The sequence below is a fragment of the Stegastes partitus genome, unplaced genomic scaffold (genome assembly GCF_000690725.1).
Source record: "Stegastes partitus isolate 25-593 unplaced genomic scaffold, Stegastes_partitus-1.0.2 Scaffold285, whole genome shotgun sequence".
In the NCBI taxonomy this organism is placed as follows: Eukaryota; Metazoa; Chordata; class Actinopteri; family Pomacentridae; genus Stegastes; species Stegastes partitus.
Window position 1 is genome coordinate 128,315 of NW_007578016.1, and position 23,355 is coordinate 151,669.

General features: G+C 41.8%; 2 protein-coding genes across 3 annotated transcripts; one reads left to right on the forward strand and one right to left on the reverse strand.

The window, feature by feature from the left end:
• The first annotated feature begins 212 nt into the window (after nucleotides 1–212).
• tom1l2b (target of myb1 like 2 membrane trafficking protein b) lies at nucleotides 213–14,408 on the forward strand. Of its 2 annotated transcripts, XM_008282755.1 has the most exons (15): nucleotides 213–317; nucleotides 740–824; nucleotides 1,565–1,643; nucleotides 1,955–2,104; nucleotides 3,184–3,318; nucleotides 3,449–3,595; nucleotides 4,363–4,479; nucleotides 5,541–5,674; nucleotides 5,847–5,898; nucleotides 7,820–7,988; nucleotides 8,911–9,037; nucleotides 9,162–9,237; nucleotides 10,043–10,102; nucleotides 11,526–11,562; nucleotides 11,657–14,408. In XM_008282755.1, the coding sequence occupies exons 1-15, from the start codon at nucleotides 266–268 to the stop codon at nucleotides 11,803–11,805; spliced, it is 1,569 nt and encodes a 522-aa protein (XP_008280977.1). In that variant the 5' UTR covers nucleotides 213–265; the 3' UTR covers nucleotides 11,806–14,408. The 2 variants fall into 2 exon arrangements, with proteins under 2 accessions (XP_008280977.1, XP_008280978.1); XM_008282756.1 differs by lacking the exon at nucleotides 10,043–10,102.
• Nucleotides 14,409–21,240: 6,832 nt separating this feature from the next.
• On the reverse strand, nucleotides 21,241–23,140 carry foxl3 (forkhead box L3). Its single transcript, XM_008282758.1, has 3 exons — nucleotides 23,035–23,140; nucleotides 21,982–22,169; nucleotides 21,241–21,708 (listed from the first exon to the last, which is right to left on the reverse strand). The coding sequence occupies exons 1-3, from the start codon at nucleotides 23,138–23,140 to the stop codon at nucleotides 21,241–21,243; spliced, it is 762 nt and encodes a 253-aa protein (XP_008280980.1).
• Between the last annotated feature and the right edge of the window lie 215 nt (nucleotides 23,141–23,355).

A 23,355-nucleotide genomic window follows, 5' to 3' on the forward strand; every position in this document is an offset into this window, starting at 1 on the left:
TGCAGATCTTTTATGTCTGCATTACAAAATGCCAGAATCAATGCCACATATGCATGAAATCTCAATTTGAATTTTATTGCTGCAACCTTTGGGTCCCTTTATTTACAATCGCCCTGCTCTCGTGATAAGTGTTCGAGTTGTCCAATCACATTTAAGGTCAGGAGTTTTTGGCCAATCACGTTTATGCGTGGGCGGGACTTGCTGGATGTTTCCTCATGTATCATCATTATCATCCCATGGACTGACTTGTTTGTTGTCGAGCAAGATGGAGTTCCTTTTGGGAAATCCTTACAGTACCCCAGTGGGGCATTGCATTGGTAGGTAACTAAATATTTAAGAAACGACATTGCGGACAGGTTCGCGTGTCTGTCCTGGGAGCGTGTCTATTTTGAGCTATAGTCGTTTACGGGTTTGGTAGCGTTAGCATGCTAACGTCCCTGAATGAGTTGTCTACAGCTGGGAAGCCACCGTTAGCCGCCTAGCTAACTAGTAGTTACGGTAACATCTGCTGTCACTGAGCTTGAATGACTGTTAACTAACTCAAGGTCTGTTTTTTGCTATTGTCAGTTGCTAGGTCAGTGCTTAAACCATTAATGAACACAATTACTTCTGTCTTAGAGGGTGACTAATAGCTGAGTTTGCTAGCAGTTAGCTAGCCACCAGTCATCGTCACATAATTGGTTTTGCTGTGTTTTGTTGAAACGTCGCTTTTTCTTAATTTACTGCCTTTGTGTTTCAGAGAGAGCCACTGATGGCTCCTTGCAAAGTGAAGACTGGACCCTCAACATGGAAATATGTGACATCATCAATGAAACAGAAGATGGGTGAGTACCCACAGAAAAATCAATGAATATCCATGTATGTTGATTAACTCTTCTGTGCACTGGTTTAACTCAATGTTTCTGTGCTTTTTTTGCATAATGACTAGCTGCTGTAAGATATGGAAATAGAGTCACTCTTTTCCATTTTTCCCCTCTTATCTGTGTCCTAGTAAGAGAAGAAATCTTGCACCGCCTGTGTGAGGCGGCTTTATGCAAGGCCCCATTGCTTATCTCATTGTTCCATTAACCTTGTACTGTATGTTTAAGGCTGGTGTGTGAAGTCCAGGTCATGTTTGATTAGTGGCTCGTAAACTGGCTTAGGTGGGTCTAGCCTGGAATGATGTGCTTTTAAATCAGCAGTCTATAAAAAGAGGTCTGACCCTTTCTTGTTTCTCATCTACAGGGAATGCAAGGGGCGTCGCACAGCCGCTGCTCTAACACTGATTTGATCTGTTAAAAGTAGTGAGGGAAAGTTAATTATTTCTGACATGCAGTAGGACGGTCACAACTTGTTCCAAGATTGTGACAAGTCAAAGAATCATTGACATGTGTTTTGGGTATTCAGCTTCCCAATTCTTGCTGTTTGTCCAACAATGCCACTTAAAGCCTTTAGCCATTAACTTCTCGGCGATTGTTGTACTTGGCATGTCTTACAAGGCGAGATGAAAGCTATGGGCACATTGTGCTGGTCTAACCTTGAATGTTTATTGTGCGCTTTAACCTGTGTGTTTATGTGTGTGCAGGCCAAAGGATGCCATTAGAGCAGTCAAGAAGAGACTCAATGGCAACAGAAACTATAGGGAAGTGATGCTGGCTTTAACGGTGAGTTAAAGTAGGAGGGAGGAATGCAGCTGCACTGTGTTCACCAGCATTTAATAAAATACTCTAGTTCTTCTAATGTAGCGATCAGATGAATAGGTCACTAATTAAATATGTGTGTTAATGTGTGTTTTCTCTCTCATCATATAATATTCTATGTGCAGATCACTTAGAGCCACCTAATTTGCAATCAATCTAAAATACTATGTCTGTTCTATATCTTTGTTGTAAAACTGTAAACTTGTCTATAAGAGGATTTGACTCGCTGTTTGTGTGTTAGCATGTTCTGAAAAGAATTTCCTGTTATCTAACAGGTTCTGGAGACGTGTGTGAAGAACTGCGGCCATCGTTTTCATGCTTTAGTGACAAGCAGGGACTTTGTGGACGGTGTGCTTGTTAAAATCATCTCTCCTAAAAACAACCCGCCCACCATCGTTCAAGATAAAGTGCTCGCCCTGATTCAGGTAAGATAACGGTAACATTGAATGTCGTTAGTCTCGGTTTGGAGGTGCATGTGTTTTCTTCCATAATAATGTACTTGAGTGTGAGAGAAAGCAAGTATTTCTGATTGAGTCGGTTAGTGAGAGGTGAGTTGTGTGGCGTAGGTGTTTATTACATTATGTGTGGCTGTGCTGCAGTCCAGGAGGTGGCCTGTCATCCCCTGGCAGTGCCTCAGGTACAGCACACTGTCTCCAGGGCTTCAGCCAGGAGCAGCTCTAGTTACCTGTCACAGCTCAGGTAACCGCGCGAGGTTCATGTGGGCTGCTCTTATTTCCACCGGGGACACCATGTGACCGCAGCTTACATCATGGATCCAGGAGGGGGCATATAGTATCTCTGAGGGAGAGGGGAGAATCTGTTTGTCTAATATTTAGACAAAGAAGTTTGTGACAGGAGGCTCAGCTGGGAAATCTGTGTGGGAAAACTTACAGAGTGACGCTCCCATCACACAACAGCTGGAGCGTTGTGGGCTTTATTTTTGCATGATGCATAACACCCACGTGGTTGTGGTTGTGTTGTGAAGCTCTCTGGGCACCTGTCTCATCTCTCAGGTGTTCATGAGTGTACCTTGGAGTTGATAAAAGTTTGCATGTGAGACTAGTCCTGAGGACATGTAGGTTTAAAATCATTCTAAGGCAAACTCTATTGGTATTGGTTTGGCACAGGCTTCATGTTCCTTTTAGACACGGTTTAACCAAAGGAAGTGAGTTGTTGTGGAAAATTGAATTTAGATCACACTGGCTTGCAGTTTAAAGTCGAGCACTTTTGGATCAAGAACTACCTCAAAGTCCTTGTGCACTTGTTTTTAAACCGTTGTTTTGTCGTGTGTTTGAACTGCTGTAATGGCCCAGTCTAGCTCCGAGCGCTGCGGTTTGCTGACGGAATGTATTCAAGCCAAACAAACAGAACTCATCAGAGAACAGGCTCCTTTTACTATTCTCACATCACTTACTTTGTTTGCTGTGTCAGCCCTCCCTTTACCCAGTATTTTTTTTTTACACTCTTTTTCCTTTTAACCCTTGTCTGACTCTGCATTCTCCAGGCATGGGCTGATGCGTTCAGGAGCAGTCCTGACCTCACAGGTGTGGTTCAAATCTATGAGGAGTTAAAGAGGAAAGGCATAGAGTTCCCCATGTCAGAGCTGGAGACCCTGTCACCTATACACACACCTCAGCGGGTAGGAGGCATCGCACTCAGCAGTCTGAATAAGTGCTGAAGTTTTTGTGCTAAGATCAAGCGCAATGTGATCCTCTCAGGCAATTTGTCACATCCTGAATGTATGTCATCTCCTTCTCTGTTGTATCAAGTCGGCATCTGCTCCAGAGGGAGAAGCCATCCTACATAAGTACAGCGCCACCACTCAGCCCGCACCACACGCTGTCCCACCAGCCTACACCACCCCTCAGGTCCCCAATATTCATGCCTCTGGATCCATCAATCCTACACCTGAACAGGTACGGTGGTGTTATCATAACTGCACTGCAACTGAAGATTTTCCAGTTTGTATTCACCTCCTACTAGCATCCAAACAAAGCAAATTAAAACTCTACGCTATGAACACACTGCTGCAAACATGCTCGGTGGGAAAATGTCCTACTTCAATCTCAACCTTGTTTGTCTGGAGTAGCTCAGCTGACTTCAAGCGTCACTTTATCCACCTCGTCATGTTCCAGATATGTTTGCTTGTCGAGGCTTAAACTAGACATTCCTCCCTTTTTTAATGAGTTTTAGCAAACTCTTTAAATGGTAATTGAAAAACTTTTACCAGTTTTGTTTAACTCTTCATGGTTTGCTGTTTATTGCCACCTATTTCAGCTTGTTCATTGCTTTTAGAAAGCTTTTTTATTCATCTAGTACTTTCGGGTAGCAATTTAAACTTTTCTGACTGCTAACATTTTTGCACACTTTCATAAATGTAACATGTTCTTTAGGTGTGTTACAGCTGACTCAGGTTGATGCACATTTTGTACATTTACCATAGGAAAGAATTGTCGAATTTAAATCATACTTGGCTGTTTATTTTCCTTTTATTTTACCACAATAATGTGAATATGTATTTTTAGATTTCTGTTTTTTGTCGAGTTGTCATTTCCCCATATTGATTGGAAATCCTCTCTTTGGGTATCTTTGACTCCCCGTCCTATGCAGCACCGCTGATTGAAATGTTTTTTCACACAAGGCTTCATAACAACAAACTGTATTCACCTGTTATGTCATCCAGATTTGCCGGCTACGCAGTGAGTTGGACATTGTCCGTGGGAACACCAAGGTGATGTCAGAGATGTTGACTGAGATGGTGCCTGGACAGGAAGACGCTTCAGACTATGAGTTACTACAGGCAAGAGACTTCTTTTTTTGTGTGTCTCTTTCTGTCTCTATGGCTACAGTCACACTGCAATCCTCAGTGCTTTTGTTGTTTTTTTTTGTCTGGCTGCTCACATTATTTTTAAAATGTGGCCAATATCAGATTCCACTGTGAATTGGCCACTGTCCTTAACTGAACCACATGAACAAAAGAACAAAGACTTTACGTGCAGCACATTGTTGCACGGGAGGAACACGAAGGCCATTGAAGTCAGCGTTCCCTTTAGAAGATAATGTGCAGTGGAAGCTAATGAGCTTGAGGAGAAAGCGAGACAAAATTTTAACTATGGCTTTTTATGGAGCTTTTTTGCTGCCTCTGTATGCAGGTGTGTGTGTGTGGATGCATGTTTGGATGAGTCAGAACCAGGAGTGTTGGATTCGGTGCATGATTGGCTTCACTGAAATAGAGTATATCCAAAATTTCAAGATGTCCGTTGCTACTTTAAATGATATGGTCAGCACCTCTCTGCAACTCTCCTCAGCAAGACACTTGGTTCAGGTGACCCATCTCCCTGACAAAGCATTTAAAAGTCCGGGTGCAGTGGCGGGTAACAGCTGCAGGTTACCACATGTTGTCTAACCTGTTTGGCACCGCAAACTCCTGTTGAATTCGCTGAGTGACTGCCACCTAGCTAGAATTGTGACCAATGTTGCTCCAGATTGACATAAAAGACGCATACATTTTTTATATGACTGGTCAGACTGAGATCACATTGCAAAAGATCACACTTGTGTCTGGTTTAGGACCACGTCCAAACAGAATTGAGAAGATGACATGCCATGTGCTCACACCAAAAAAAAAAAACATACATTTGAACCACAAATGAGCCAAAAAAAAGAGAGAGAAAGAGGGATTTAGGATACTTTTATCTGCAGTCTGATTGCAGCTTTTTGTCTTTTTCTGTACTCTGAAGTGTGTGTAAATGTACAAATATGAAATTAGTTTTAACATGCCTGTACAAACCATTAAGAGAACATTAACCTGAGATCACTGCGCTTTTCTGTTTATGTCCTGTGTGCGTTTGTGTGGTTTAGGAGCTGAACAGGACTTGTAGAGCCATGCAGCAGAGGATAGTTGAGCTCATCTCCTGCGTTTCTAATGAGGCAGTGACTGAGGAGCTCCTGCATGTCAATGACGACCTCAACAACATTTTCCTTCGCTACGAAAGGTTAGAAAACACGAGCGAAAATACATATTGTACAAATGCAGAAGCCATGTTTGAGAAAGTGCACACATTCCAGCTCATCTTTACACACTGACAATATTATGTATTTGCACAGGTTTGGTAAACACAATAGTTTTTTGTTCATCTCTATCCTGTTTTCTCTTTGTTGCTTCAGGTATGAGAGGTTTAGGTCTGGGAGGTCCTCGGCTCAGAGTGTCAACAACGGGGTGAGTCAGCATTATTACCTCAAGTGGTGAAACACCCAGCGTTGGCATCATGCTTTTTTATTCCCGGATTTTCTCATTGAATCTTCCGAGCTGGTTCTTCTGTGTCCCAGTGTTGATTTTCTGCTCATGTTTTCACATTCTCTTACCGCCCCGCCTCTCAGTGTCTTGGTGTGGACCTGCATGTTACATTACCAGTCGGGCTTTACGATGTCTTTCAAGTGCTGTGTTTATAACCTGTTTAACAGATGTACATGCCTTATTAAACGGAAACCCAACACAGACATGTATATAGTTGCTTTCATCTTAGAATGGAAAGAAAACATATATACTTGTTTGTTATTCATTTAGAATTTTCTGTTTTGTTTTGCGATGTAACTACAGTGCAGTGAAAGCACCGCCTGTAGCGTTTAGGTTCCGTCCAGTAGGGGGAAACGTTGACTGTGACCATACAGTAGTAAATGCAAAGAAAAGTCACCGCATTCGTGGTTGGAATCGGGCTGATTGTGTTGCACTCGTGTTATCCACTCCAGAATAAAACACAAATAACAGCTCAGTCGTAGCTTTGGAGCGGGTTTTAGTGGCCAAATGGGGGCTTTTGTTATCAGCAGCCAAAATACCCTGACAGCAGCACATCATGTTACAGTCATTGTCACTCAGAGTTTTATGTTACTTGTATATACCTTTTTTTTTATATCAGTGTAACACATGAGAGCTCCATTACTGTAGATCAGCTTCCATTTGTTGTGCCAAAAAAAGAGCTACATTTCCTTTTGTTTACCGCTGCTCGCTTGATGAATCCTATGTGCTGTGCGTTACATCCCCCCCTTTGCTTCGTGCCTTGTCTCAGCTTCCTGTTGTTTCACCTCTGTATGTACTTATCAGGCCATAAACATTGGAAAAGCATCTGATAAAAAGCGATGATAAGGCAAGGATACTCTGTATCACCTCCTCATTGGGTTTCCAGTTGTTTAGGCATTGTATATCGTCCATCGTTATCATGCCATTACATTGTGTCCCTGCACAGGCATGCTAATGGTATTCACTGTCTCTTCCTTTCTGTTCTTTTCTGTTCTTCTGTTTCTGTGGCTAGCTGAGGCAGGCAAGTATGAAAATATTGTCCCTAAATGAGCAGTGCCTCCCCTCCACAGCAACTGTTGAAACATGGCTACACAGTATGGGCTCAGCCTCCACCAGTATTTTTCACCCCATATGGCATGTTTTGACTCTGCAGCCCCCCGACAGAAATGAAACGATGAATCTGGATGTAGTGGACAGTGAGACAAAGCTTGAGATGGCACAAAGATGAACACGTGCCTAAAATCACTGCTGTGTTGTGTTTTGCATCATCTCAAACTGTCAGCGTTTGAGATTTGCAAAATGGTCTTGATAGAACAACTGCCACAGAGCCCAAAGATTTGATTCCCTCCTCCCTCCCTGCTCTACTTCTGTCTTCTTAAGGGGATTTCTGTATCTGTAGGAACTCATAAACTATAGAATTAAAGACTAATTTGTCCATTTCTTGTGAGGATATACCTTTGAAATCTAAATATGTCCAAAATAAAACTGTAAAACGTTTGAATCCCCTTAAGAAACAGTCTTCCAAAAAGTGAGTTTGATGACCTGCTATCTTCAGTCACAGACATTTTCATGCTCTCCTGAAGCTACCCAGCAAGTTTTTCAAGAGTGTGCTTACTCTTGTTAATGCACCATGCATTCATTTTTATTTCATTTTAGCCCACAAATGTTATTTTTATGTACTTTTGCGAACATAATCACGGAACAAGTACTTTGTAACCCTGCCTTTCCTTAGCTTCCCACTAAAGGATTTGTTTTGCTCCTCGTGAGCCAGAAACCGTCATTAGTTCTCTTTGTTCCCACATGAAATGAGAGCCAAATTGTCTCATCATTCCTCATTCATCAGGTCCTCAGCGAGGCCACAGAGGACAACCTCATAGACCTCGGCCCCGGTTCCCCGGCGGTGGTCAGTAATATGCCGAACGCAGCCCCAAGCAGCTTGCCCTCCGCCATCACAGCCCCTGCTGGAAGACCCTCCTCCCCGGCCACCTTGGCTTCCCGCCTGGCTGGTCTGGGTATGTACGGACTACCTTAGACATGAGTGTTCACTTTGAATGAACAAAATTCACATTCTTTTTTTATATCAAAGATCTGCAGTGCTGCAGAACAATTGTTGATATTGAGCTCGTTAGCATATTTGGATAATTAGCATGTGTCAGACTTGCCATCTCATTGGCTCCCACTTCCTCTTCCTCTCTCCCTCACACACACAGAATGGATGCTCGTGCACCTTGAGGAGATATTCACAGAGGCTGCATCCACACAAATGTATTATAAATTTAAATCATCTAACATCTGCTACGTTTACACCTACCGTCCACAGCGCTCCAGAGCATTCAGACCCCAAAACAGACTTTTGGAAACACCATTTTTAAGATCTTGTCTGGGTTGGTCTGACGTTCCTGGGGCTTTTTTCTCAAAACTATAAATTAACAAAGACTGGTGAATTTGTTAGACTTATTCTAAACCTAGCAGGTTATCTTAACACTAAATCCATGGTAACAATATATCACACCTTGTTGTGTTATGGTTGTGGGCGGCTGTGGCTCAGGTGGCAGGGCGGGTTGAACTTTGGACACAGCTTAGCTATCTGTGTTGGTCTACTTCCAGCCTTATGTCAAGTTAAATCACTTTGATGCCAAGATATGAGTGGTGTAAGGCTGTTCATGTGACACTCAAAAGGAAGAAGCGTATTCGACCTCCTCCCCAAAAAATAAGCTATTTATTTACCCACTGTAGATTTAATGTGTACTTAATTTAGCCCCCTGCTGATTCTGCATATGACCTCAGCAACAGCAGTGATGGCTTAGCAATTTGTGACACAGTTGCAAATCCCTATGTGAAATTAAAACTGACTTTCTGCTGTCTGATTCTGTTGTGTGCTGTATGGTAGCTTGAAATTCAAGTGATTTCCCCCCCCTCCTCCCCTCCTTCCAGACATGGGTACAGACAGTGTGAGCAGCACTCTGAGCTCTCTCTCCAGCTGTAAGCCTCCACCTGCCCAGGACGACTTTGATGTGTTTGCTCAGACCAGGACTGGAGCCGCACCTGAACCAAACAAGACGTAAGGATGCGCTTAGAGGCCCTGTTTTTGAGTCTACGCTCCAATCCCTGCGTTTTTAATGAAGAGGGAGAACTTTGGCTTGGTGTTATTAAATTAAAAATATGCCTCTGTCTATTTGTGTCAGTACTACAGCAGAAGATAGCCACGCCGCTGGTGGCGCTCCTCCCACTCTGGATGTCGTACAGCCAACTGCTGGAGCGGTGAGTCTCAGTCACTGTTTGCTCTGTACTTTTCAGTGTTTTCATAGCCACTAATAGAACATTGGTGTGTGTGTTGTGTGACAAGCTGTTGCGAGGCGGACACCTCCTCACATGCTTGCACTAGTGCTGCGGGATGCTGCTTTCCTTCCTAAGACATGAGCTTAAAACTGTCTTTAAAAGGCAGTTTTGCTTTTTTTGTGATTAACTAACCCTCCAGCTTAATGGGAATACTTTGAATATCCAACCTGCATATCATCCCAACTGGTTTTTTTGGCGAGGTTCTTTGCTTAATTACTCAAGCAGTGGTACTTATTTTAGCTCTTTCTGCAGTACTAATATCAAACTAACTCAAATTGTTCTCACACATCACTATGCTGACTGGTCAAGTACAAAAAGAAGGACAGTTATATCTATGGGGTTGTCTTCTGTTGTTAAAATCTGACTTTCTGTGTTTAAAAAGCTTGTGGTTACTGGGTGAGGCAGCTCATTTTCCGCTGATATGATGCTGCTTGCTTTATCCATCTTCACCGGCATTGCACTGCGTCCTCCGCTTAATCAGCATGCTGCGATGTGTGGAATTTGTTTTTGTGTGCCTGATCATACCTGTCATGAGTGTGTGATGACACCATCCATACACATTTGTTTCTGTTCTGTTTCTTCATATTTTTTTTTTGCTTTACAAAAATACTTTTATTAAGTTGCCTTTAATTTTTACACTGAAGTTCGTTCATGTTCTGTTGTGTTTCGGGCGGGATTTTGTTTCTGTTTTCCGGCCACCTGTGGTGGTCTCGATGCTGCCCCATAGGGTGTCGGACGCCAGTCCTCTGTCATGGATGACATAGAGGAGTGGCTGTGTACTGATGTGGTGAGCCCATCATGATTTTTATTTCTGCTTGCTTCTCTTTCCTTTTTCGCTCTGTTGTTTTCCCCTTGTCTCTTTTGTAACGATTTTTAAAGCCTAAAAATAACACATTTATCCTGTATTACATTTCCTCACTCTGTGGTTTTTCACATTTTGATATCATAGTTCACTTAAATGTTACTAACAGTGTGTTGTGGGGACCAACTGACATGAAAAAAATGTTGCAAAATGAGCATGAGCTCTTGAACGCAAATACGAGGTGTGACAGAAAAGTTCTAGGACAGGTGTCACAAAAGATATATTTCAAATACAAACCACAAGTTTCCCCCTTCAAAATAATCCTCCTGGAGTCACTTCTCCAGCCTTATCTGTCACGCCGCCATGCACTTCTGGAAGGATCCTCTGCAGCTCCATCGTCACAGCCATCTTGTTGTCGTCCACGTCTTCAAAACAGGTCTCCTTGATGACCCCCTTGAGCTAAATCCCACAGAGCCAGATGGGGTGAATAGGGAGGTAGCTCCAGCACGGCGATGTTCTTCTTAGCCAGAAACTGTTGGATGCTCAGGGCATTGTGAGCAGGCACGTTGTCATGGTGAAGCAGCCACTACTTGTCCTGCCACAACTCTGACCTCTTCTCGCACACTGAACGAAGCCAACGCCACAGGATGTCTTTGTAGACGTGCTGGTTGATCATCTGAAGGGGAAAACTCGTAGTTTGTCGTTGGAGTTTGAAATACATCTTTTGTGACGCCAGTCCTGGAACTTTTCTGACACACCTCGTATGTGAAGGTAGAACAATCGGCTCTTAGTCTGGCATTGAAACATCACTGCATATTCTTCAGCTAAAGTTAGCTTCAGTGGCTACACTGTTTAGCATTGCTGCTCTTAGCACTGCTGCTAGCACAATAATTGTTATCTTACAGATTTTAACTCTTTAATATGAAACAAATTTAATATCATGATGATGGTGACCAGATTGTTCCTCCCCTTGTCAGGGGAGGTGACATAAAGGTAACTCTGCCCAAAACTCCTGTCGTCTCATCCTGGAATAACCGTCAACATATACTAACCTGAACCATTTTAAAGCGAGCAATAAATAAAACACAAGGGTTCCTGCTCATTTTGCACCTGCTTTTGAGGATTTGTTGCATTACTTAGTGGTAATATGACTCGATTTGGTTTAAAAACAACCTGTGAAATGAGCAGCCCAGCTTTGGGTGAACGACGGGTAAGTGGCTCCTTGTTCTACATGAAAACCTGGCTGGTAATTGAGGGAGTAAATAATGTTCACTGGTTTTGTTTAAATTGGTGGTTTTGGGCACATGCAAAGGATCAGAGTCTGCCTTTTGGTTTGTGGTGGTTTGCAGTGCGCTACATTAGGCAGAGTGAAGTCGCAGGTGTGACATTGCTGTTTCTTTTTTAACAGAAAGGGGATGAAGGCGAGGAAGGCGTCACAAGTGAAGGTAGGACTACAGAAAGCTCTGCTCCATTTTGATCACAGCTCTTCTCAGATTCACATTTCCATCCTGCTTTTTCATTCCCCTTTCTTTGCTCCAGAATTTGATAAGTTCCTGGAGGAGAGAGCCAAAGCTGCTGAGATGGCCCCCGGCCTACCGTCGCCCCCGAGTGGCAACCCGGGAGCGGCGCAGGGAACCCCAAGTCGCAAGAAGCCAGACAGACCGGAGGACGCTTTGTTCGCCATGTAGACCTCCCACCTGTTGATCTCTGATCCCCAGCCTTAGACCCGACCAGCTGAGCAGCATCACCCGAGGACAGACTGACCTGACACTGAGACACGCCCGCCTCCGCTCCGACCGATCACAACACTATCGAGTCACACTACAAGAGTTTTGCACACGCTCTCCTTATAAAAAGAGAATTACTAATGCTCTCTGTTAATTTCTCACCAGTAAGGGAAAAAAAAAAGGCCTATTTTGCTACGCCACCAGACGATGGATGTCACCAGTGTCAGAGCCGACGAGGCAGCCTGCTTTTTCCTTCTTATGTGTAAAGAATCTCCTTCAGCCTGTTGTGGACTGCAGAGCTTCATGTTGCAGCTAATCCTGATAAAACAGCATAGAGTTTTATAAAGAAAAACGTCATTAGTAGGAAATCCATTTCCTAATTAATCCTTCAAATTAACAACACCAGACTTTTACTATTTTACCCCTACAGAAGCTTTATGGCTGTTATTGCAGAGTATGTCCATCATAGGCCGAAGCACTGATCATGCCTACAAGGGTCTTGTTTTGGTGTTCGTATCAGTCCCTTTGCAAGTCCGTCTGAGTTGAATTGTAAATCTGTAAATGACAAATGTCAAGTTTATTAGTTGTATGTATATTTAAGCTACATATGTATGAAAGAGATGGTAATTTAATGTAGATTTTTGAAGAGAAAAAAAAAAAAAAGGGTTTATGTTCCACTTGCTTTGACAATAGGGATGTACCTCAGCTTTTTCAAGAAAAGGGAATAATATACAGTACATGCGATGATACTAGCTTAAAAAAATGATGTCGAAGAAGGGAATTTAGCTTTTGTGATTGGCCTCATTGCACATCGTACCAACAAATGTGTTCGCATACCTTCCTCTAAATCTTGCCTTTCTTTGAAAAGCTCCGATGATTTGCTGGTCACAACAGATTTGAGATTATTTTTGCTGAGATTTATTAGCCCGACGCTGCTATAGTTGGTTTTTTACAGTTTTTCCTCAGTCGCTTTGGTTCGTTTCTCGAATCGTTTTGAGAATTCTGATCTGAGAAATGCACCAAAGCGACTGAGGAAAACTGTAACTCCATCTGCTGAACAATACTGTTGAATTATTCCTCGTTTATGTATTCATCTTTATGCTGAACACTGATTCTTAGCTGAAGAGACACATGCTGTTATTGGGGGAGTTTTTAACTCGGTGACTGTAGGTTTTAACTCCTTTTTGAGTGCTGTTTGTCCTAAAAATGAGACTTAGAGGACCAAATTTGTGTTATTTTCCTTCTGAATATGGAAGGAAAAGTCTGGATAATTTGGTTGTTAATACATTTTTTTGACTCTAAATTCTTTTTTTTTTTGTTTTTGTTTAGGGATGTAATGAGAATTCACACTACAGGATGGTTACTTTGGTGCATTTCTCCTTTATTTCTTTACGCTGACATCTTAAAAGGCCTGACCTTTCAGCCTGACATTTGTTTTCAGAAATGAGCTCGCTGCAGACGTAGTGCTATAAATGAGACATTTTACTCTTGACAATAATAGATTCAACACGTTACGCAATCACAACAAGCTTCAAACAAGAGCGCACTTTGACGGTCGCATTACCTTTCAACATGTACTGTACATCAGTTAGCCGGGTGTAATTAATGAGAACCGTTTGAGGCGTAGAGATAATTTATTCCACACGATTATTATTATTATTATTATTATTATTACTTTCTTCAGATCAGTATTTTAAATCGCTTTATTGTGCAGGATTAAAATGGGAATGAAATCTGTTTAGGGACAGAATGAGAAATCGTCATAATGGTGTGTGTTTTAGTGTTTTTGGCTTTTGTTTATGGAGTTCAGAGATTCCTTTTTCTACATTGCTGCTGGCTAATGTATCTTCTTTGTCATGGTTCTGTTTAGTGGTTATGTGGGTCTTCTTGTTGGTTCATACAGTGAACATATGGACATTTCTGAAGGCAGTTCTTCACTCATCCGTAGCTGTACAACAATCGCACCAATTTTCTCATTTATCTCATGAAGGATGCATATTTTTACTCTCTCACTCTGAATCTTACGAACTGACAAGCACATGGAGAAAAAAAAAAAAAGCAGACATGTAGATCTTGGAGTCTGACACCTTCGACGAAGCATCAACGTTGCACATTTCGAAAGGGAAGCTTCCTCTCTCCTTCTGTTTCCTTGTTTTAGTGTTAAACGTGTGTGTTCGTCAGCCGTTCTGTAACGCAGAAACGTTCGGTTCATTCGGAGAAAAAAAAAAACAAAACAAACCGAGAAGCCTCCAAATGTGTGTTTTTAAAGAATACATGTTACTATCCTGTTTGGTACCGCCCAGGATCAGCCTGGTTTATTTCAGTGTGAGCTCTGTCAGTGGTTTGTAACTGAATCTCAGCATACCCATAACTTCGCCATCTCAGACCTGTTTTGCAGAAGAACAACGCGTTTCTTTGTGCGTCACTGGATAATATGAAAAGAGATGCTGATAAGGGAGGCTGTGCTGTGTGACTGCTAACTTTCCTGAGTTGCCTCATCTCTCGTTTCTCTTTGTGTTGTTTGACTTATGCATGAACTCTAATAAAACATTAGCAGTGTGTGATCTGTGTTGTTGTCCTTTTTTTTTTTTTGCTGTCTTAACAGTACCTATATTTAAAATAGTCTTCCCTTTTCCTTTAATCCCCTCACTTCAATTGCTTTTTAACATTAAATCATGGTCGATTTATTTTGGCTGTTTTGAAAAGAATTTTCCAAAAAAGGACTCCATCATGTCAAAGTGAAAACAGATTTCTAGAAAATGATGTAAATAAATTAAAAATATGAAACGTAAAATAAGTGATTACGAAGAAATTCACCTCCTTAACCTGTTAAGACCCGAGCTCTTGTTTGATATGCTTTTTTTTTTATTTCTCGTTGTTTGATCAGATCAAATAAAGAGAAATAAAAAATAAAATGTATAATGAAAATAAAAAATATATTTAAAAATAAATATATATATATATATAGAGAGAGAATAGATCTTTATTGTCACTGTGGAAGCAATGTTAAAAAGACAGTGTTACAGCAGTAAAATATTGCTGTAGCATCCTTTTGTTACAGCAATACAAAGTGAAGAAAAAAATAACGTGAAAAAGAAAAATATATGAATTAAGTTTAAAATATTAATGCAAAAAATATTAATGACAGTACTTTTTAAAATTAAAGATAAATAAATCATCATAAATAATAATAAAATAATACAAATTAACTACTGTGGTAATATAACCCAGAGTGTGATGTCCATGCATGTGGACACCAGATCTTAAGAGGTTCAAGTCAGTAGATGCACCTTTGGCTGCAATCACAGCATTAAGCCTTTGTTAAAGATCCCAATTTTAGCTTATTTTCTGTTTTATATTTGTAATTATTTGCTAGAAATCTGTTTCACTTTGACATGGAAGAATATATTTTAGTAAATTCTTGTCAAAAAAAGCTTCAACTTCCACAAAGGATGAAGACTTTTTATCCACACGACGTCGTTCCTGAAGCTCAATGTGCTGCCTCCACTCCAGTCTTCACCATTCCTCCCTCCTCAGATGGTAATAGCTGGAGCTGACCTGTAGTAAACCCTTTTCATTCACCTTACCCACACACACACCACCACCCCCCCACCTCTCCCAAGAGGCCCATGGGCCCCACACCAGGGGCTTCCCCATTGGTCGCCAGGAATCGCCTCATCCCACAAACATGGCCCCTCATATTCTGCCTCGGTCACTGGAGCGTTTTCCCGGTCAAGAAAGAGGGGTGTGTCTGTCGGACAGTAGACTGGAACACACAGGAGCCCTGTTTGAGTCAGTGTGCCATGTTACAATGGGCAGCTGACTTCTGTTTAAAATCCCCCAACAGAGCCGCTGCTGCTGCTGCTGGATTTCTCTAGCAGGTAAACGGATGCTTTTTGTGTTTTTTTTAGTTGGATCAGTGATGAAAAATTAGAATGAAACGACAACCTTTTGAGAAATGTGTCCTTTTGTAGCAGAATTCTGTAACTAACTAGAGGAAAAGTGTTTAAATAGAGCCGTGCACCAGTTATTTCTGTCAGCGGAGGCACAATGTGCAGCTTGTTTGTATGAGTAAGCCTTCTGTTTGTGTGGCAGCATGCTACTTAGCTGTGACTGTTGTCCCCTTCAAACCCAGATCACACATTAGTCACGCCAGACAGCATATTCACCCAAATGTTTTAACATGTGTTTGCAGAAGCCCGAGCGACATAAAGCTGTCGGATCAGTCGAGAATTCACCGAAGAGCGGAAACATGGAGGATCCTCGTTGTCTCCGACTCCAGATTGATGGTGCCTTTTGAATTCCAGTTCGTTGGCACACCCTGGTGGCTGCAGCGCCGAGCCTGACGGTGCACATGTCAGAGGTCAAGCTGCGTGGAGAACTCAGCTAGACGGAAACAGAGCCAGGAAGATGTATCTGCCATACCTGTGGTTAACAAAAACACAGAACACATCTCCACCCCTTCACCACGTGTGAGAGGAAGTGCTGCCCAGAGCTGTGGTGCATTGTAGTTGCATTGCATGTCACACTAACGCAGTGCAATGGATCTGCTTTGCATCACAGAACTTGGTTATGAGACACAATCACCTGCCTTACATGCGACATCCAGTCAGCTCACCAGCACCGTGATGCTGATGTTAACTTCTGGGATGCATTCAAGGTCTCAGATTATAATACATCCTTATTCATAGAGGTATGGAACACTTGGCTGTATCACTAGAATGTGTTTTTCCTTTTCTCTTCATAAATACATCAAAACCAACAATGAACTTTGTATAACAAAGACTTGATCTTTTGTCGTGTTTGCTGTAAAACTCCACTGTGGTTCCACAACTATTAAAAACACATGAACAAGCCTGTGGCTGCCCTGGCTGACATGCTTCTTCATGATTTAGAAAATGGACATGATACTTTCTCTCCAGTCAGACCCACATACTGCACAGCTTCCTAAAGCCTTAAGGACTCATTAGTGCACATGTGATGCTGAAAGTAATCCCTAAAAAAAGTTACACCTGCTAAGGAAGTGTTTGTTAATCAAATCAAATCAGGTTCATTGTCATTTTGCTGTACCTACACAGTAGTACAGGCAAGATGAGAGAGTGTTTCTTCAGGATTATTTAAGCAGCAAGTTTTGTGGAATGCTCGTCTAGGATGAGACACCAAACGCTGGCTATAATAGTACACTGTCCAACTTTTTAGGGAGTCTTAAAAAAACAAAATTTATATATTTATGGTGTGTTTTCAAAACGAGACGAACTGACGGCCTTGCTTTGGTGAAGATGTGCTAAATTCTCACAAATACTTGTAGTCAGAATAGACGATTTTTTTATTTGTTTTGAAGATTATTTGGGTTTTTTTGTGTTTATTATGGGAGCAGCTGAAGAGAAACAGGAAAGGTTGGAGAGAGAAGATGACGTGCAATAAAGATCCCATGTTGGAAATCAAAGTGCTGCAGGAAGAACTCAGCCTTAGTACATGTTGCATGAACTAGAAAACTCTGGTTAAGTTTAAATGTGGCTGCATCAGAAAGATGTGGATTCAACAGAATGGATAAACCACTTCCTGTCAGTCCCACATACATCTTCCTGCTGTCCTGGATACCCAGGAGTGTGCCAGATACGCTGCTGAAAACAAATAATAAATACACTGTTTATGCCTGCTAGTGTAAAGTCGCATTTGTTAAAACTACAGTGCCTATCTAAATTTTAATCCATATATTTAAATATTTAAACCTTGGGGCTGGAAAGCATAGAGAGACAAATAACTGATTAAAGTAGTGGGCTGATGACATAACCCATAAAAAATGTGATGTTTAAACCGGCTAAAGCAGCATTTGCTAAATCGACCATGCCCAGGTTTTTAAGAAGTCTTTTTTTTTATCAATGAAATTCTGTATTTGTGGCAAATCTTCATTTTCAGTAAGAACTTGAGGTCAGAAATACTAAGTGAATGTGTTTTTAGTGGGGTGGCATTAAATTCTCATAAGACCTGTAGTTAGTGTATATAATGTAATTCAGAGGGTGGATCAAGGGACAGGAAAGAATTTAGATAGTTCCTTAGTTGAGTTTAAAATATTTGGAGGGGGGTTTGCCTTTATTATGGGGACAGCTTGAGGGACCCAAATTTAAAATGCTCAAGTATTGTTGAATCCAAAAGATCCAACCCTGTGGCATTGTGTAAGGCCGCTATCTACCACATCATACCGCACACTGTTCTTTTTTATTTGTTTAATTGCATGTCTGCGCTCCAACAAAACCTTCAACGTGTGTCCCGGAGCTTCTCTGAAGGTGTCGTGTTTACCACATGAGAAGTGACAAAAACTTAAACAGATATCTGGCAGATTTCTGAGTTACATTTCCATTTGAATGTCAAGCCCTTTTGCTTCTATTAAATTGCCTATTATCCTTTTTTTTTCTTTTTGGTTTTTAAAACCCTCCTGGTCACCTCCAGTCGACTCCTGCATTCCTAGCAGGGACATCCTTCCCACAGTGGAAACGTAAACACTTGTGCCATTGATTGACATGCTGTGTTGATTTTCTCATTACTGACACACACACACACACTTGAAGCCATTTAAAAAAAATATAATAGCATATTCCAGCAGCCTTAGAGTGGTTTGCAACTCTGCATATGGCAAAGGGCAGAGATGTGTGTGTATGTCAAAGTCCTCAGGCTATTTCACTGATCTTCATTAGCTGCTAGCTCACATTGATATCAGTGCCTTCACTCGCTTCCATCCATTCACACTCCAACCACAGCTCAGGGAAAAACACTTGAGCCCCGATAGAATTACATTCAACGTTCTCATTAGAACAAAAACAGTCGGCTTAATATTTATCTTCATCCGCGCAGTCCTCGCCACGGCCTCGGCTGCAATCAAAGCGCGAAACAAGCACTCAAAATTAAACGACCTAATTGTGTTTATGATTTACTTGTTATTAACGTCGCAGATCAGTGCTTTCCCAATTTCCCCCTCCACCTGCACTTCAACCGTTCTCTCGCCCTCAGCTGCTCATTTTACCTGTAATGAAGTCTCAAACAAACGCGTCTATAAATGAGAAGCGTTATGGAGGTAATTATAAACAACGGGCTCAAAAAAAAAAAGGTGTCGGACGGATTAGGCGGGAATGAAACAAACCGGATGAATTTAGAATAGTTATTTAATAGAGGCCATTGATGGGGGGACACGGTGCCAGTAGCTACACTTTTACACATTCACTGACAAACGTAATATGTGCATTGACTTTTCGGGCCTGACTGGTGCCTTGGCTTTCTCTTTAGCCGCCTCCAAAGACTCCCGTAGCCTCCGAGCACTTTATGCTAAGTTAATTTACCCAAATATATCCGCGGCGTGGTGGCGGCGGCGGCCCCTGCTCCTCAACATCAACAACTTTGTTAATGGAAACTTGCTGATCCATAAACGCTCGACGTTCGCTGGGGGGCAGTTCACATATGAATGTTAAAAAGAGCCGCAGATCGATGAGGGGGCATTTGCAAAGGAGTGCATAAGGTGTGTTTAATTATAACTGCGTCAGGGCTTTGGCGGCGTGCGCGTTGGGGGAAGGTGCCGCTGTTTAAGCCGGGGAAAAGGGGGCCCCGGTATTTAAATAGGGTCACCTCTCGGCCTCACCTTGCAAGTGTTATGCTATATTAAATGCCACTCATGTTAAGTGTGTTGAAACCCTCCTCCGATGTAGTCAAGACATAATATAAAGGTTAAATTGAAAAATGTCCCTTCGACGGCACAGGAACACGCCATGATTGATCTCCCTTGTTCGGGAAAGAAATGCTAGTCAGACCTGGGTTTTTTGTTAGGCCCCGTTTTAAGTGCGTGAATACAAGGGGCTGTAATGAGGAGTGACTGGATTAGAATTTAAGTGTCAGTCAATCAGGATTGCAAAAGGTCAGAGGAAGAAGAAAAAATAAAAAATGTGGGCAGAAATTGGCTTTTGAACAAGTGAGTTCAGTCAGAATCAGCCTTCTTCACTGCAGACGCTTGGATTTGACGTAACAGGAAAAGCACTGATGGTACTAATAACATTAACAATGACTGATCAAGCGTCCCAATAAACCACGACAGTGTCAGCCATCCTTACGCTATGCAGTAACTCCAACTAGGTTGTGAATTCTTACAAGAAAACTAACAAATTAAAATGCACTGAAATTAGCAATAAAATCAGGGAATGCATTTATTTCTGCAGATTTCTGATCAAAACTCAAAGTGCTAAAAAAATAAAATGCTTATATCTGCATAGAATTAGTGGACACATGGATCAACGGTAAGCCAGAATGCTGCAGAAGCTGCTACACGGGATTCAGCATTTTATCATTTACACCTGCACTTTCAAACTGCTCTATTTACTCTCATTTTACTAATTTGCAGTTATTTTTATTGCATTTTTTTCTCTATATTTGTGTTTTTGCTCTACACAAAGCCTCTACAACAACGTAGCTTTTACTCTGACGCTGTGTGTCGCGGCTGACTGGCATCTTTGTTGGTTGTTACTGCAGGAATACAGCAGAGGAGACGTGCAGTAGTCAGCGGAAAACCTGGATGCAGCTTTCCTTCTCATAATGCATCTGGTTGGAGCGTTTTGAAAGCTTTGCGGCTGAAAAGTCAAGCTAAAATATAGATCATTTTCTTCTTTTTTTACTTAGACAGAGCTGAGTTTTTTTTTTTTTGTTTGTTTTTCATAGAACAGTTAAAATGTTCGAGTCCCGTTCCGCTCAGAAATGTGATTTGCTTGTTGTTGCTTCACTGTTCAGAACAATGTGTGCAGAGTTAGAAGACTGTGGCTCTACTGTGCAGCTTTCACGGGTAAAATGTGAAACACTTCAGCGCATTATGAGTCATCTAGACGCTTTGGATTAAAAATATTAGTGGTTTCATAGTTTCTGGGTATTTCAGTGTGTGCAGGCAGTTGATGTAACTAAACTGATGGTTTAAAGAATTACAGGCATCAAGGGAATTTTTTTTTTCTTTTATGAAAAAACCCAAACAAATGTGTGTTTTGCTTCAACGGATTTTAAATCATTTTTAAACACATCATAGTTAAGTGCTCACAGTTCCTGTGTATATACATTTAGAGAATACTGTCAAACTAGTCTATGTCAGCACTAGACACCGCACAAACAGCATAGAGACAATATGGACGCTTTACTGAATTACTTCTGTTCACAGTTAATCTTTAGGATGAATTCTCAGTCAGTGAGATGTTGTCTTTAAATGATTTTCTCCATCTAGAGTCCACCACACAATACTGTACCTCTTTATTTTGTTTCCTCATTTACATTTTCAAGTAAAATTCCTCCTGTGGAATTCCTGTCTTTGGATGTCCTCATAGTTCCCAGTTTTGGACACAGACAATGATGAAGGAGTGAGTTCAGTCTTTCCTCTTAAAGAGTCCAGAAGTGCAGGTTCAGTTGTTGGGGCTCCAGAACGTGAATAGGTGGCCCCGTGGGCCCTATATGTACGGGGCCGTGTGAGGACCTGAACCCTGGCAGGGGTGGATCTGGAGTGGAAAGGATGTAGTCAATGCTAAACTTGATCTCTGACTCTGGTTTGCTCTGCTGGCTGGGGTTGGGCACCAGGTGGTTTTGTTGGGGCCTCGGCCTCTCAGGGTTCAAAGGGCAGAGGGTGGAGCTGGGTTCGGGGCGCCGAGCCGAGGGTCCGTGCTGATTGCTGTGGCTCTCCAGAGGGTGGAAAGGGGTTTCTCCTGAGTCACGGAGGCCAATTTTCACGTTCCTCCGACGGCGGCGACGCCGAAAGTTGCCGTTTTCAAACAGGTCGAGCATGGATTCACAGCCAGTGGCAAAAGTCCAGTAGTTTCCCTTTCCCTTCTCGTTGCCCTCAGTCCGAGGAACCTGGGGGAGGAAAAGTACTTAATTATATATATTTAATAATATTAGAACAAAAATATTTCTACAACCAGTAATTAGAGGAATAAAAACACTAAAACTATGAGAACAGGAAACATAACTACTTCCACTACTGCTTCTACAGCTTTAGTCCTTCGAAAATTATGAAAATATAATCACATACAAAAAAAACAAAAAGTGAAAGACTGAAAAAAAAAGTACAAATCCAGTTACCATTCTCATATTCCTAGTTCTCCCTGCACACTGTGCTGTCTTTACCTTGATAAAGCAGCTGTTGAGAGACAGGTTGTGTCTGATGGAGTTCTGCCAGGCTCTCTGGTTGGACCGGTAGTAAGGAAACCGCTTCATGATGAACTCGTAGATGCCCGACAGAGTGACCCGCTGCTCAGGGCTCTGCTGGATGGCCATGGCTATCAGCGCGATGTAGCTGACACACAGAGACACGCAAGGTGAATAAAAGACATCATCGTGATAAAGAAGCTTTTCATGAGCGATCCGGAACAATCCCACCGTTTTACATGTTCATGGTCATTTCAACTAAATGTTTTTTTCCCAAAATTGGTATTTGATTTTATCTCCAAATATACAAAAGTAACCTTTCTCTTTGCTACACACTTGGTTTCATAATTTATGATGATGACAAAATCCCAAAAATAGCCGTAAAACACTCATTACAAACAAAGGAATGCAGTGTTTCATGTGTGGTGTAATTTAGAAGTCTAGTTCTCACTTAAAACTCTGGAACCATGTTCAACAACAACAACAACACTGTTATAAAACCCCCAAAACACAGACATTTATCTTGGAAGCTCAGTGCTGTTTTGCAGCACATTGAAGTTCATTGAATGGAACTGTTTTTTTTTTTTTACAGCTGGAGTCTCAAGCTGATAAAACAATGCCAAGTACAGAAGAAAATTAAGTTAGCAAAGACACAGCTCAGAAATATTATTTTGAATTTGTCTTTAGTTTTAAAAGATGCCTTAAATCACTGTAATATTGTGAGGCGTTGACCTCACTATGTAGCGTGCACTGATGCGACTTATCTTATGATTTGATGGATAAGTTTGTTTTTTCTGTGTCAAATCTATTAAATAGTAGAAATAGCTGCTGGTTAAAGCAAGAAAATGTTATGCGATGTGTTTTTGGAGCTTTTTTACAGCAAGTTTACACTTTAATAAGAGGACAAAAACTATTAAAAATGAACTCGGTTCCCTCATAGAATTGCAATTGATGAAATACAGTAAAAAAAACACAATGTTGTTATCCAGATTTTTTTTTTAAAGAAAAGCTTTATGAGGTAAAAGCTTTACCTGTACGCGGGTCTACACATCTTCTTCTCTTCGTCAGTGCTGGATGAAGGGTATCCGTCCCCATCGTAGTTGAAGCAGTTGAAGGGGTAGTTGGAGTTGTCAAACATCTCGACACTTTGAGGAGTCAGATGCGGCATCTAAAGTGTTTGGGCTCCTCGGAGCGTCCTGGCCAAAGCCCAGCAGCTGCACCCTGTCCTGCTGCTCTGCTCTGCCACCATGCTCTGCTCAGGCAGCTGACACTCACTGAGAGCTCTGCTGATGACGGCTGCCTCCATCCAGCCCCCCTCTCCCCTCCTCGGCCCAGCTGCTCTCCAGGAACAAG

What these genes read in the sequence shown, in the direction of transcription:
- tom1l2b (XM_008282755.1), top strand. Translation starts at nt 266, where the DNA reads ATGGAGTTCCTTTTGGGAAATCCTTACAGTACCCCAGTGGGGCATTGC. An exon ending in CCCAGTGGGGCATTGCATTG is followed by an intron (nt 318 to 739) that starts GTAGGTAACTAA and finishes TTTGTGTTTCAG; the next exon opens with AGAGAGCCACTGATGGCTCC. An exon ending in ATTTTCCTTCGCTACGAAAG is followed by an intron (nt 5,675 to 5,846) that starts GTTAGAAAACAC and finishes TTGTTGCTTCAG; the next exon opens with GTATGAGAGGTTTAGGTCTG.
- foxl3 (XM_008282758.1), bottom strand. Translation starts at nt 23,140, where the DNA reads ATGTTTGACAACTCCAACTACCCCTTCAACTGCTTCAACTACGATGGG. An exon ending in GATGTGTAGACCCGCGTACA is followed by an intron (nt 22,170 to 23,034) that starts GGTAAAGCTTTT and finishes TTTATTCACCTT; the next exon opens with GCGTGTCTCTGTGTGTCAGC. An exon ending in TCAACAGCTGCTTTATCAAG is followed by an intron (nt 21,709 to 21,981) that starts GTAAAGACAGCA and finishes TTCCTCCCCCAG; the next exon opens with GTTCCTCGGACTGAGGGCAA.